The sequence below is a fragment of the Oncorhynchus masou genome, unplaced genomic scaffold (assembly GCF_036934945.1).
Source record: "Oncorhynchus masou masou isolate Uvic2021 unplaced genomic scaffold, UVic_Omas_1.1 unplaced_scaffold_10___fragment_4___debris, whole genome shotgun sequence".
Taxonomy (NCBI): domain Eukaryota; kingdom Metazoa; phylum Chordata; class Actinopteri; order Salmoniformes; family Salmonidae; genus Oncorhynchus; species Oncorhynchus masou.
Genome location: NW_027016701.1, coordinates 28261 through 42642, shown reverse-complemented (window position 1 = coordinate 42642; position 14382 = coordinate 28261). Strand labels below are relative to the sequence as shown.

Below are 14382 nucleotides of genomic sequence, written 5' to 3'. Positions count from 1 at the left end.
GCAGGAGCTATGTGACTCTTCACTGTTCCAGCAGGAGCTATGTGACTCTTCACTGTTCCAGCAGGAGCTATGTGACTCTTCACTGTTCCAGCTGGAGCTATGTGACACTTCACTGTTCCAGCAGGAGCTATGTGACTGTGAAGTTTCCTGGTTATGAGTTGTATTTTATTTCACCATCTCTTGCTGTTGACACATGTTTTCTGTCTCCTTTTTCATGTTGTGCTGAAGCGTGTATAGAATGCATTGTTTTCTTGTTGGGTTCAGTAGCCTAAAGCTATGAGGAGCAAAGAGATCAGGCTCCTATCTATCTGCATGGGAGAAGAGTACCAGGAAGAACCTTGGTGAGCTTTGGGTTGGTCATCATGACCTACAAAAAATGTCATCAAATGTGCCCACACGGAACACATTTAAATGTACCAGTTCATTATTCAAGTCTAGTTGGCCAATATGATTATGGAGTGTTAAACATTGTTCCATGAAAGGTTTTAACCCCAAAAATCTAGGTTTAGTTGCCCGTTAGAAATGGATGAAGGAAACTTAGAACATAATGCCTTTACTCACACTCAGTGGAATACGTGTTGCTTTATTATATTCACTTTTGTCAATTAAATTAATATAGGCTAGTGTTTGTGATATTACTGGCGGGCTATAAAACGTTATTGACAGTTCAGTCTACCGTGTACCGCGTTCATTCCAAGCAGGAAAATAACAGTTAATATTCAGTGATCTGATTTATAGACTCTTTAGCCAGCCGCGCACATCGCAGGTGTTTGCAACTTCGATTGCTCTTGTCATTTTAGTTCAGATGCCGCCCTTTCCTTACTGTAGGCGACAGAGAATGAAACTTTGGCTACGAGCTTTGGGCCTATGCATGAGTTGCCTAAGAAGACAGTCGACATTCTGAAGAGACTAACATGAAATGGACTTAACTTACACGGATATGATCATGTAGCCTACAGTGTTTCTGGTGTTCATAAATCGTGCGCATGGCAGCTGACTTGCATAACATCGGGCCAGAGACCGGGGATTTGCTCACTGTACTGTGTGAACCTGAGAAGTAGCCTAGTACACGGATCCGGTGAGTTACTTATTTATCTGCATTTCATGTTTCGATATAAGATAGATTTTTGTTGACGAATAAAAAGGTTATTATTACACCCTGTCAAAGTTATGGTAAATTTGGATATTACTAATGAGGATAGCCGAACAGCCCATTCTTCAATAACTGTTCATCATTACTATCATCACAAGGTAATACTGGTATAGCCTAATAACGAATTATTCACTCATGTACATTCCAACTTTCTCTCACTCATAAGCAAGCAATGCTGTTTTATAGTGTTGTCACTGTACTGTTTAAACATGCTCTTCTCCTGGGCTGGAGGATGTTCAAAAACCAGAGCTACTGAAAGGATAAGCAGGACTGTAACACACACACACACACACACACACACACACACACACACACACACACACACACACACACACACACACACACACACACACACACACACACACACACACACACACACACACACACACACACACACACACACACACACACACACACACACACACACACACACACACACACACACACACACACACACACACACACACACACACACACACACACACACACACACAGGCATGATTCTTGTGGCTTATCAGATTAAAGTGAGTGTTCTTTCACCATTGGGTTTAAGGTGCTACTGTGCTGAGACCAGTTCTAGGCTACGTCCCAAATGCAACCGTATTCCCTATATAGTGCTCTACTTTTGACCAGAGTACTAATCACCCACTGTAGTTAGTACTTTAATCGGGAGTTATTAACAAGCCAGAGGTGGGTATCAGACCTGAGTGCAAATACTACTTGAAATAATTAAAAATATTTTAGCTTGATTGACCTTAACTGGCCAGCAGTAGAGACCCTGGGTCTCGACCCCGCCCTGTGCAACTGAGTACTGGACTTCCTGACGGGCCGTCCCCAGGTGGTGAGGGTAGGTAACAACATCTCCACCCCGCTGATCCTCAACACTGGGGCCCCACAAGGGTGCGTTCTGAGTCCTCTCCTGTACTCCCTGTTCACCCACAACTGCGTGGCCATGCACGCCTCCAACTCAATCATCAAGTTTGAGGACGACACTACAGTGGTAGGTTTGATTACCAACAACGACGAGACGGCCTACAGGGAGGAGGTGAGGGCCCTCGGAGTGTGGTGTCAGGAAAATAACCTCACACTCAACGTCAACAAAACAAAGGAGATGATTGTGGACTTCAGGAAACAGCAGAGGGAGCACCCCCCCGATCCACATCGACGGGACAGTAGTGGAGAGGGTGGAAAGTTTTAAGTTCCTCGGCGTACACATCACGGACAAACTTAAATGGTCCACCCACACAGACAGCGTGGTGAAGAAGGTGCAACAGTGCCTCTTCAATCTCAGGAGGTTTAAGAAATTTGGCTTGTCATCAAAAACACTCACAAACTTTTACAAATGCACAATTGAGAGCATCCTGTCAGGCTGTATCACCGCCTGGTATGGCAACTGCTCCGCCCACAACCGTAAGCCTCTCCAGAGGGTAGTGAGGTCTGCACAACGCATCACCGGGGGCAAGCTACCTCCCCTCCAGGACACCTACACCACTCGATGTCACAGGAAAGCCATCAAGGAAAAGATCACCAAGGACAACAACCCTACGAGCCACTGCCTGTTCACCCCGCTATCACCCAGAAGGCGAGGTCAGTACAGGTGCATCAAAGCTGGGACCGAGAGACTGAAAAACAGCTTCTATCTTAAGGCCATCAAATCAAATCAAATTAATTTATAAAGCCCTTCTTACATCAGCTGATATCTCAAAGTGCTGTACAGAAACCCAGCCTGAAACCAGCGACCAATCCATCCTCAGAGACCAATCCATCCTCATCCCTTTGTCTACTGTATGTACAGTAGCCAGCAGTGGCAATATTTGCACAAACCTAAAGCCTAACATCAGCTTATCATGCCTGTTGGCAGAAAAAAATGTTAGCTTGTTTGAATTCTAGCCTGCCGGTTCCGGGTTGGAGCGAGCGGTCGCATCTACACTTCGGTCCGCAGGTAGTATAACTTTTCATTACATTTCATTACATTTCATTATAGTACAACGGTTTGATTTGTCTAATCTTAGCAATTTCTTCTTAGCTAGCTACATAGCCGTCTTTGTATCAAAGATAATTGCGTAATTATCGTATTTCGTCGTCCTAACGTAGTCTACACTGCTTTCTGCCCAGCAGCTAGCTAACGTCCACTAGCACTGTAGAAACTATTACACTCAACGACTCGATTAGTGTAGTGTTAGCTAGCTACATAGTTGTCTTTGCTGATCGTATTTTGTCGTCCTAACGTAGTCTACACTGCTTTCTGCCCAGCAGCTAGCTAACGTCCACTAGCACAGCAGCTAGCTAACGTCCACTAGCACTGTAGAAACTATTACACTCAATGACTCGATTAGTGTAGTGTTAGCTAGCTACATAGTTGTCTTTGCTGTCTTCGTATCCAAGGTAATTGTGTAGCTTAGAGTGTGTAGACTTAGAGTGATTATCTTAATTTACCGAGGTTAGCTAGCCAGCTATTTGTCATCCTTAACGTAGGAGTCACTGCTAGCTAGCTAGCCAACAGCTAGCCAACGTCTTCCGAATTGAACTTCAACAACCCGGTCAACATTCCGCCTCGCTCCACAGGTAGTATCACATTTTCATTTCACTTCATTACAGTACAACGGTTTGATTTGTTTGATCGTAGCTAGCTAGCTACTTAGCCGTCTTTGTATCTAAGACAATTGTGTAGTCTGGAGCGATTTTCTAGGTTAGCTAGCCAGCTATTGTCGTTCTTGTAACGTTACGTAATCAACACTGCTAGCTAGCCAGCTAGCCCCCGAATAGCAGCACTGTAGAAACCATTACACTCGACGGAACGACTTGATTAGTGTAGTGTCAACAACGTAGCCACTGCCAGCTAGCCTACTCCAGCAGTACTGTATCATTTCAATCATTTTAGTCAATAAGATTCTTGCTACGTAAGCTTAACGTTCCGAACATTCGATAAGTGTAGTCCACTTGTCATTCCAATCTCCTTTGCATTAGCGTAGCCTCTTCTGTAGCCTGTAAACTATGTGTCTATCTATCCCTGTTCTCTCCTCTCTGCACAGACCATACAAACGCTCCACACCGCGTGGCCGCGGCCACCCTAATCTGGTGGTCCCAGCGCGCACGACCCACGTGGAGTTCCAGGTCTCCGGTAGCCTCTGGAACTGCCGATCTGCGGCCAACAAGGCAGAGTTCATCTCAGCCTATGCCTCCCTCCAGTCCCTCGACTTCTTGGCACTGACGGAAACATGGATCACCACAGACAACACCGCTACTCCTACTGCTCTCTCTTCGTCCGCCCACGTGTTCTCGCACACCCCGAGAGCTTCTGGTCAGCGGGGTGGTGGCACCGGGATCCTCATCTCTCCCAAGTGGTCATTCTCTCTTTCTCCCCTTACCCATCTGTCTATCGCCTCCTTTGAATTCCATGCTGTCACAGTTACCAGCCCTTTCAAGCTTAACATCCTTATCATTTATCGCCCTCCAGGTTCCCTCGGAGAGTTCATCAATGAGCTTGATGCCTTGATAAGCTCCTTTCCTGAGGACGGCTCACCTCTCACAGTCCTGGGCGACTTTAACCTCCCCACGTCTACCTTTGACTCATTCCTCTCTGCCTCCTTCTTTCCACTCCTCTCCTCTTTTGACCTCACCCTCTCACCTTCCCCCCCTACTCACAAGGCAGGCAATACGCTCGACCTCATCTTTACTAGATGCTGTTCTTCCACTAACCTCATTGCAACTCCCCTCCAAGTCTCCGACCACTACCTTGTATCCTTTTCCCTCTCGCTTTCATCCAACACTTCCCACACTGCCCCTACTCGGATGGTATCGCGCCGTCCCAACCTTCGCTCTCTCTCCCCCGCTACTCTCTCCTCTTCCATCCTATCATCTCTTCCCTCTGCTCATACCTTCTCCAACCTATCTCCTGATTCTGCCTCCTCAACCCTCCTCTCTTCCCTTTCTGCATCCTTTGACTCTCTATGTCCCCTATCCTCCAGGCCGGCTCGGTCCTCCCCTCCCGCTCCGTGGCTCGACGACTCACTGCGAGCTCACAGAACAGTGCTCCGGGCAGCCGAGCGGAAATGGAGGAAAACTCGCCTCCCTGCGGACCTGGCATCCTTTCACTCCCTCCTCTCTACATTTTCCTCCTCTGTCTCTGCTGCTAAAGCCACTTTCTTCCACTCTAAATTCCAAGCATCTGCCTCTAACCCTAGGAAGCTCTTTGCCACCTTCTCCTCCCTCCTGAATCCTCCTCCCCCTCCCCCCTCCTCCCTCTCTGCAGATGACTTCGTCAACCATTTTGAAAAGAAGGTCGACGACATCCGATCCTCGTTTGCTAAGTCAAACGACACCGCTGGTTCTGCTCACACTGCCCTACCCTGTGCTCTGACCTCTTTCTCCCCCTCTCTCCAGATGAAATCTCGCTTCTTGTGACGGCCGGCCGCCCAACAACCTGCCCGCTTGACCCTATCCCCTCCTCTCTTCTCCAGACCATTTCCGGAGACCTTCTCCCTTACCTCAACTCGCTCATCAACTCATCCCTGACCGCTGGCTACGTCCCTTCCGTCTTCAAGAGAGCGAGAGTCGCACCCCTTCTGAAAAAACCTACACTCGATCCCTCCGATGTCAACAACTACAGACCAGTATCCCTTCTTTCTTTTCTCTCCAAAACTCTTGAACGTGCCGTCCTTGGCCAGCTCTCCCGCTATCTCTCTCAGAATGACCTTCTTGATCCAAATCAGTCAGGTTTCAAGACTAGTCATTCAACTGAGACTGCTCTTCTCTGTATCACGGAGGCGCTCCGCACTGCTAAAGCTAACTCTCTCTCCTCTGCTCTCATCCTTCTAGACCTATCGGCTGCCTTCGACACTGTGAACCATCAGATCCTCCTCTCCACCCTCTCCGAGTTGGGCATCTCCGGCGCGGCCCACGCTTGGATTGCGTCCTACCTGACAGGTCGCTCCTACCAGGTGGCGTGGCGAGAATCTGTCTCCTCGCCACGCGCTCTCACCACTGGTGTCCCCCAGGGCTCTGTTCTAGGCCCTCTCCTATTCTCGCTATACACCAAGTCACTTGGCTCTGTCATAACCTCACATGGTCTCTCCTATCATTGCTATGCAGACGACACACAATTAATCTTCTCCTTTCCCCTTCTGATGACCAGGTGGCGAATCGCATCTCTGCATGTCTGGCAGACATATCAGTGTGGATGACGGATCACCACCTCAAGCTGAACCTCGGCAAGACGGAGCTGCTCTTCCTCCCGGGGAAGGACTGCCCGTTCCATGATCTCGCCATCACGGTTGACAACTCCATTGTTTCCTCCTCCCAGAGCGCTAAGAACCTTGGCGTGATCCTGGACAACACCCTGTCGTTCTCAACTAACATCAAGGCGGTGGCCCGTTCCTGTAGGTTCATGCTCTACAACATCCGCAGAGTACGACCCTGCCTCACACAGGAAGCGGCGCAGGTCCTAATCCAGGCACTTGTCATCTCCCGTCTGGATTACTGCAACTCGCTGTTGGCTGGGCTCCCTGCCTGTGCCATCAAACCCCTACAACTCATCCAGAACGCCGCAGCCCGTCTGGTGTTCAACCTTCCCAAGTTCTCTCACGTCACCCCGCTCCTCCGCTCTCTCCACTGGCTTCCAGTTGAAGCTCGCATCCGCTACAAGACCATGGTGCTTGCCTACGGAGCTGTGAGGGGAACGGCACCGCAGTACCTCCAGGCTCTGATCAGGCCCTACACCCAAACAAGGGCACTGCGTTCATCCACCTCTGGCCTGCTCGCCTCCCTACCACTGAGGAAGTACAGTTCCCGCTCAGCCCAGTCAAAACTGTTCGCTGCTCTGGCCCCCCAATGGTGGAACAAACTCCCTCACGACGCCAGGACAGCGGAGTCAATCACCACCTTCCGGAGACACCTGAAACCCCACCTCTTCAAGGAATACCTAGGATAGGATAAGTAATCCTTCTCACCCCCTCCCCCTTAATGATTTAGATGCACTATTGTAAAGTGGCTGTTCCACTGGATGTCAGAAGGTGAATTCACCAATTTGTAAGTCGCTCTGGATAAGAGCGTCTGCTAAATGACTTAAATGTTAAATGTTAAAAAATGTTAAACCCCAAACAGCAAGCAATGCAGGTGTAGAAGCACAGTGGCTAGGAAAAACTCCCTAGAAAGTCGAGAACCTAGGAAAAAACCTAAAGAGGAACCAGGCTATGAGGGGTGGCCAGTCCTCTTCTGGCTGTGCCAGGTGGAGATTATAACAAAACATGGGCAAGATGTTCAAATGTTCATAGATGACCAGCAGGGTCAAATAATAATAATCACAGTGGTTGTCAAGGGTGCAACAGGTCAGCACCTCAGGAGTAAATGTCAGCTGGCTTTTTATAGCTGATCATTCAGAGTATCTCTACCGCTCCTGCTGTCTCTAGAGAGTTGGAAACAGCAGGTCTGGGACAGGTAGCATGTCCGGTGAACAGGTCAGGGTTCCATAGCCAGCAGCATACCATGCTGCATACCACTGCTGTCTTGCTTCTGAAGCTAAGCAGGGTTGGTCCTGGTCAGTTCCTGGATGGGAGACCAGATGCTGCTGGAAGTGGTGTTGGAGGGCCAGTAGGCGGCACTCTTTCCTCTGGTCTAAAAAAAATATCCCAATGCCCCAGGACACTGCCTTGTTTAGGGTGCTGTCTTTTGGATTGGACGTTAAATGGGTGTCGTGCCCCCCGAGCTCAATGAAGATCCCATGGCACTTATCATAAGAGTAGGGGTGTTAACCCTGGTGTCCTGGCTAAGTTCCCAATCTAGCCCTCAAACCATCACGGTCAGCTAATAATCCCCAGTTTACAATTGGCTCATTCATCCCCCTCCTCTCCCCTGTAACTATTTCCCAGGTCGTTGCTGCAAATGAGAACATGTTCTCAGTCAACTTACCTGGTAAAATAACGGATAAATAAAAATAAATAGCCACAGGCAGAACAGTTGAAACTGGAGCAGCACCACGGCCAGGTGGACTGGGGACAGCTAGGAGTCATCAGGCCAGATGGTCCTAGGGCTCAGGTCTTCCGAGAGAGAGAAAGAAAGAATTAGAGAGAGCATTCTTAAATTCACACAGGACACCGGTTAAGACAGGAGAAGTACTCCAGATATAACAGACTGATCCTTGCCCCCGACACATAAACTACTGCAGCATAAATACTGGAGACTGAGACAGGAGGGGTCAGGAGACACTGTGGCCCCATCTGACGATACCCCTGGACAAGGCCAAACAGGCAGGATGTAACCCCACCCACTTTGCCAAAGCACAGCCCCCACACCACTAGAGGGATATCTTCAACCACCAACTTACCATCCTGAGACAAGGCCGAGTACAGCCCACAAAGATCTCCGCCACAGCACAACCCAGACAGGAAGATCACGTCAGTAACTCAACCCACTCAAGTGACGCACCGCTCTTAGAGACGGCATGGAAGAGCACCAGTAAACCAGTGACTCAGCCCCTGTAATAGGGTTAGAGGCAGAGAATCCCAGTGGAGAGAGAGGATCCGGCCAGGCAGAGACAGCAAGGGCGGTTCGTTGCTCCAGTGTCTTTCCGTTCACCTTCACACTCCTGGGCCAGACTGAAGAGATGAGTCTTCAACGAAGACTTAAAAGTCGAGACCAAGTCTGCGTCTCTCACATGGGTAGGCAGACGATTCCATAAAAATGGAGCTCTATAGGAAAAAGCTCTGCCTCCAGCTGTTTGCTTAGAAATTTTAGGGACAATAAGGAGACCTGCGTCTTGTGACCGTAGCGTACGTGTAGGTATGTACGGCAGGACCAAATCGGAAAGATAGGTAGGAGCAAGCCCATGTGTTATGATGTCTGTGTGTAGCTTGTGTAGAGGTATCAGGCGCAGGACAGCAGAAATTAGTAAATAAACATAATTTACTCAAAATAGGCAAAAACAATACAATAAAGCAAGCCCACATAACGGACCGTATAACATACAAACAATTACTCACAAACAAACATGGGTGATCAGAGGGTTAAATAATGAAAAAGTAATTGGGGGATTGAAACCAGGTGTGAAAGACAAAGACAAAACAAATGGAAAATGAAAAGTGGACCGGCGATGGCTAGAAGGCCGTCAACCGTCGCCCGAACAAGGAGAGGGACTGACTTCGGCGGAAGTCGTAACACCATGTAATGCTTTGTAGGTTAGCAGTAAAACCTTGAAATCAGCTCTTGCCATAACAGGAAGCCAGTGTAGGGAGGTTAGCACTTGAGTAACATGATCAATTATTTTCATTCTAGTCAAGATTCTAGCAGCCATGTTTAGCACAAACTGAAGTTTATTCAGTGCTTTATCCGGGTAGCCGGAAAGTAGAGCATTACAGTAGTCTAACCTAGAAGTGACAAATGCATGGATACATTTTTCTGCATCATTTTTGGACATAAAGTTTCTGATTGTTGCAATGTTAAGTAGATGTTGTGACTGTTTTGAAACTGTGGAGAGTGCTTGACTCCCTTCACATTTATCAGCCCAGGTGGCAGAACCTTTTGGCCTGACTAGAGCTTGTATTGTGGGAAACGACAGCTCTGGTAACATTTACACTGATAGCAGGTATGCGTTCGGTGTTGTGCATGATTTTAGAACATTGTGGAAGAACAGAGGGTTTTTGACCTCGTCTGGAAAACAGATTGCGCACGGTAACTATGTTTAGTGTCTCTTACAGGCTGTCCAGCAGCCCTCCTCTGTTTCTATAATCAAGTGTCAAGCACATTCTTCCTCTAACAACAACATTCCTCTGGGGAACGCTAAAGCTGACCATGCAGCTAAATTAACTGCTTCCTATTCTGTTTCCCCTTCCTACAGATGGCAGCAATTCCAGCTCCTACCAACCCTTTCTCTGTTGATGATGTGGTTGCTTTCCAGGCAACGGCTGATGATTCAGAGAGACGCAAGTGGGCTGGGTGCTGTCGTAAAGACGCATCGGGTGTATGGTTGGATGAGAGGAGTAGACCAGCCATGCCCAGTTGTACTTTCTATTTCATTGCCAAGTTAGCACATGGTCAGGATCATATGTCAAATGTAGGAATGGTGGATTTTGTAAATAAATATAGGTAGACAGAAGGTTTAACTGTGTTTGATTTGCACGACTAATAATTTTGAACGCGGCATTTCAGTATCCCCCGCGTCCCATCCCAGGCCTGGAGGAACTTTTGAGCACCTAATGATGGACTTCACTGAGTTGACCCCTTGTGAGGGGAACAAGTATTGTTTGGTGATTGTTGACATGTTTTCTAAATGGATTGAAGCTTTCCCTTGCAGGACAGCCACAGCGGTTGCTATGGCGAAAGCACTTGTGAGAGAGATCATACCCAGGTGGGGTCTGCCATCAAAAATCTTTTCCGACCAGAGGGTGAACCAATCTATGAAAATTCAATTAGTTCAATTGATTGGTGAAATAAGCCTGACATCGGTGAAAGTGCTTCCATTGGCACTGATGAGTATGAGAGGCAGATCCCATGGAGTCACTGGTCTCGCTCCACACGAAGTGCTGACTGGCTGTCCCATGCAAACGACAAATGCACCGTTCACCCAGAACAGGTTGTCCCTACAAGGAATGGAGGGAGATATGGTTGAGTATTGTGCCACCCGTAACAGTGTTCTCAAGACTCTCTTTCCTCGGAGTGAAGGCGTCTTTGCCGAACAGCTGAGCACTGTTTGAGCCTAGGTGATTTCGTGGTGGTCAAAGACTTCAGGAGAAAGAGTTGGAAGGACCCCAGTTCGAGAGGGCCATACCAAATTCTTCTGACCACCCCCATTGCGGTGAAGGTTGCTGAGAGAAATACCTGGATCCACGTGTCCCACTGCAGACGAGTTCCTGAACCAGAAGAAGATGGGGTTTCACCAGTTCCGGTGGTGCAGTGCGCCCCTCTGCATTAGTATAGGAGTGTTAATTAGAACAGTAGGTTGTCCTCTTGTTGGAATCCAGACAAAGGGTGAAATAAGTCCCAAAGGGGCCAATGCCGGTCCGGAATAGTGGCCCAGAAGTAGATGATCATTGGAGAAGGAGAGCGCTGTTGGGCCCTCATAACCCTGAGGAAAATCTGTTCCTCTCTAGATCAGAAATGGTTGCTAATCTTACATCTGGACAAAAGGTAGGAGCAGGTTTACCACTTGTGGGAGTCCCCTTAGGGGTAAATCTGACTATACAAATGGGACTTACCATTCCTGGAAGAGATGCCACGTGACCCTGACCCCATGACGTTTTCTGCATTATATAACCACAGAGGCCCACCATCGTTTGCTAGGCCAGACAATACTTCACTCCCACCCATCTCAGTAGCAGGAGTGATGACAGCCCCTCGGTGTATTAGAGGAGAAGGAAGAAATTATTTGGGTGAACTACAATGTATAACAACGGGTCCAATACCTGTAAGTCAACTGTTAACAATGCGGACACTGGGAAACCTGGTAATGTTACTTATGGTATTTCAGCTTATAATGTTATTATTCCTTTGAGAGGAGCCCCAAATGGCACCTATTGCTTGTGTGGAAAAAGGCTTACTATAGCCTGGCCCTGAACTGGGGAGGTAGTTGTACTGTTGGGTTTGTGGTAACAACTATGAGAGCCGTTCCAAATGATAAGAGTCTGAAGGATCTGTTAAGAGACTACAAACCTCCTGGATTGAGGAGACATAAGAGGACTCTGGCTGACATGACTACATCTTTGATGTGTTTTTTTCTGGGGTATGAAGTTGCATGTGCCCTAGATTAAATTTGTGATATCTCTAAACACATGGAGGAAATTGGCGATTCTACTCGAAATGCCCTGGAACAATTGAATGACGAACTGAAAGAATTGCATAAATTGGCTCTGCAAAACAGAGAGGCTCTTGACTATATTTTGGCAGGTGAAGGGGGCACTTGTGCAATAATTGGAGATGAATGTTGCACTTTTGTCCCAGATCGGTACTTTAATGTTACCAGTCTCGCCAAATACATTGCCACTGTGGCTAAGAACAATTCCCCACAGCCCGAGTGGACACTCGCAACTTGGTTGAAATCTGTGTTTGGGAGTTGGGGATCCCAGATTGCCCAATGGGCTGGATCGTGTGTTTTTTGCTTAGTCTGTACAATAGTATAACTAACATGTTGTAAGGCTATTTGTGCCTCCCTATCTGAGAAGGTTTCGTCAGCCATTATGTTAAATGCTCCTCAAGAGTTTGGTGAGACTGATGAACTGCCGACTCTGACTGAGCTTCCTTTTCCCCTGTACTGTAGATAATGACGATGAGTGAGAATTGGAGGTTGTTTTTGTTTGAAAAGCTTAGAAGGCTCAAGCGGATTTGTTTGACGTTTTGACTAGTCTCAGGAACAGTTGGTGCAGAACAAATAGCACTGCTACCCGACGGTAGTAAGAACTATGTAAAAAAAAACGCTTAAACATTGAGCGATTTAATCAAACCTAAATTTGCAGATCCCTTGTGTATTATGGGTGTGTATTTTAGATTGTAAAACTCAGAGTGAAGGGCTTGTAAGCAACGTGTTGATTTCACTTACTTTAATATCATATTTTGATAGAACCTCCTTTGATAGAAGCTATAATCTAATGCTTACATTAAAATGTAACGACAATGATCACAGAGTGATAAAGGGAGGGAATGTGAGGGAAATGTTATGTTTATGTATCGAATCAATGCTACAAAGTATCAAATCAGTGCTACTTTCTAATAACTAATTAGAAAGGTTCATGCAGGTGACTGACTGATCGTGTATGGAGGAATTCTCACTATCACTGTTCCTCAACTTGGCAGTACGCCCAGAACATTGCTATGGGAACAACCGAGGTCTCTCAGTTTCAAGGTCTCAACTTGGAGAGAGAGAGAGCCTTGTGAGGTATTGGTCAGTCACATGTGTAAGCCACCAGTCACATGTGCGAGCCACCAGTCACATGTGCGAGCCACCAGTAGTGATGAATTAATTATGCTAAATTATGCAAATATAACTTTTCTGTGTATAGCCGTATATAAGACAACCGCTGGGACTGCCCCAAGAGAGCATCTGATAGACCTGTACAGTGTGCAGAGATTGTTGTAACCTCTCCAGCTTGCTGATAATAAAGCTTGGCTTGAGGTGTCCTTCGTGTTGAATTTCCACAAGAGTACGCTCTCATTCAGCAAGATTTTGAGGAAAGTTACGCTGCACACACACACCCCTCTGTCCCTTAGTGATTGCTGTTGGCTCAATTTCTCCTCTGACCTCACAGAATCATAGAATATCAAACAGGGATGAGTGAGAGACCAGAGGCTCTGAAAGACGCATCACTGAGAATGTGGTCTCAGAGATCAGAGCAAGTACGGAGAAAGTATACAGTGGGGCAAAAAAAGTATTTAGTCAGCCGCCAATTGTGCAAGTTCTCCCACTTAAAAAGATGAGAGAGGCCTGTAATTTTCATCATAGGTACACTTCAACTATGACTGACAAAATGAGTAAAAAAATCCAGAAAATCACATTGTAGGATTTTTTATGAATTTATTTGCAAATTATGGTGGAAAATAAGTATTTGGTCAATAACAAAAGTTTATCTCAATACTTTGTTATATACCCTTTGTTGGCAATGACAGAGGTCAAACGTTTTCTGGAAGTCTTCACAAGGTGTTCACACACTGTTGCTGGTATTTTGACCCATTCCTCCATGCAGATCTCTTCTAGAGTTGTGATGTTTTGGAGCTGTTGCTGGGCAACACGGACTTTCAACTCCCTCCAAAGATTTTCTATGGGGTTGAGATCTGGAGACTGGCTAGGCCACTCCAGGACCTTGAAATGCTTCTTACGAAGCCACTCCTTCGTTGCCCGGGCGGTGTGTTTGGGATCATTGTCATGCTGAAAGACCCAGCCACGTTTCATCTTCAATGCCCTTGCTGATGGAAGGAGGTTTTCACTCAAAATCTCACGATACATGGCCCCATTCATTCTTTCCTTTACACGGATCAGTCGTCCTGGTCCCTTTGCAGAAAAACAGCCCCAAAGCATGATGTTTCCACCCCCATGCTTCACAGTAGGTATGCAACTCAGCATTCTTTGTCCTCCAAACACGACAAGTTGAGTTTTTACCAAAAAGTTATATTTTGGTTTCATCTGACCATATGACATTCTCCCAATCTTCTTCTGGATCATCCAAATGCTCTCTAGCAAACTTCAGATGGGCCTGGACACGTCTGGCACTGCAGGATTTGAGTCCCTGGCGGCATAGTGTGTAACTGAT

The 14382-nt window shown here is 47.0% G+C and overlaps 1 protein-coding gene across 1 annotated transcript in view; it reads left to right on the top strand.

Moving 5' to 3' along the window:
• Window positions 1–276: 276 nt before the first annotated feature.
• Window positions 277–14382, top strand: part of LOC135539049 (rab effector MyRIP-like) — a 38276-nt gene continuing 24170 nt past the window's right edge. Inside the window, exon 1 of the mRNA XM_064964929.1 lies at window positions 277–341. Within this exon, the coding sequence (XP_064821001.1) occupies window positions 277–341 (65 nt within the window). The remainder of the gene's footprint in view (window positions 342–14382) is intronic.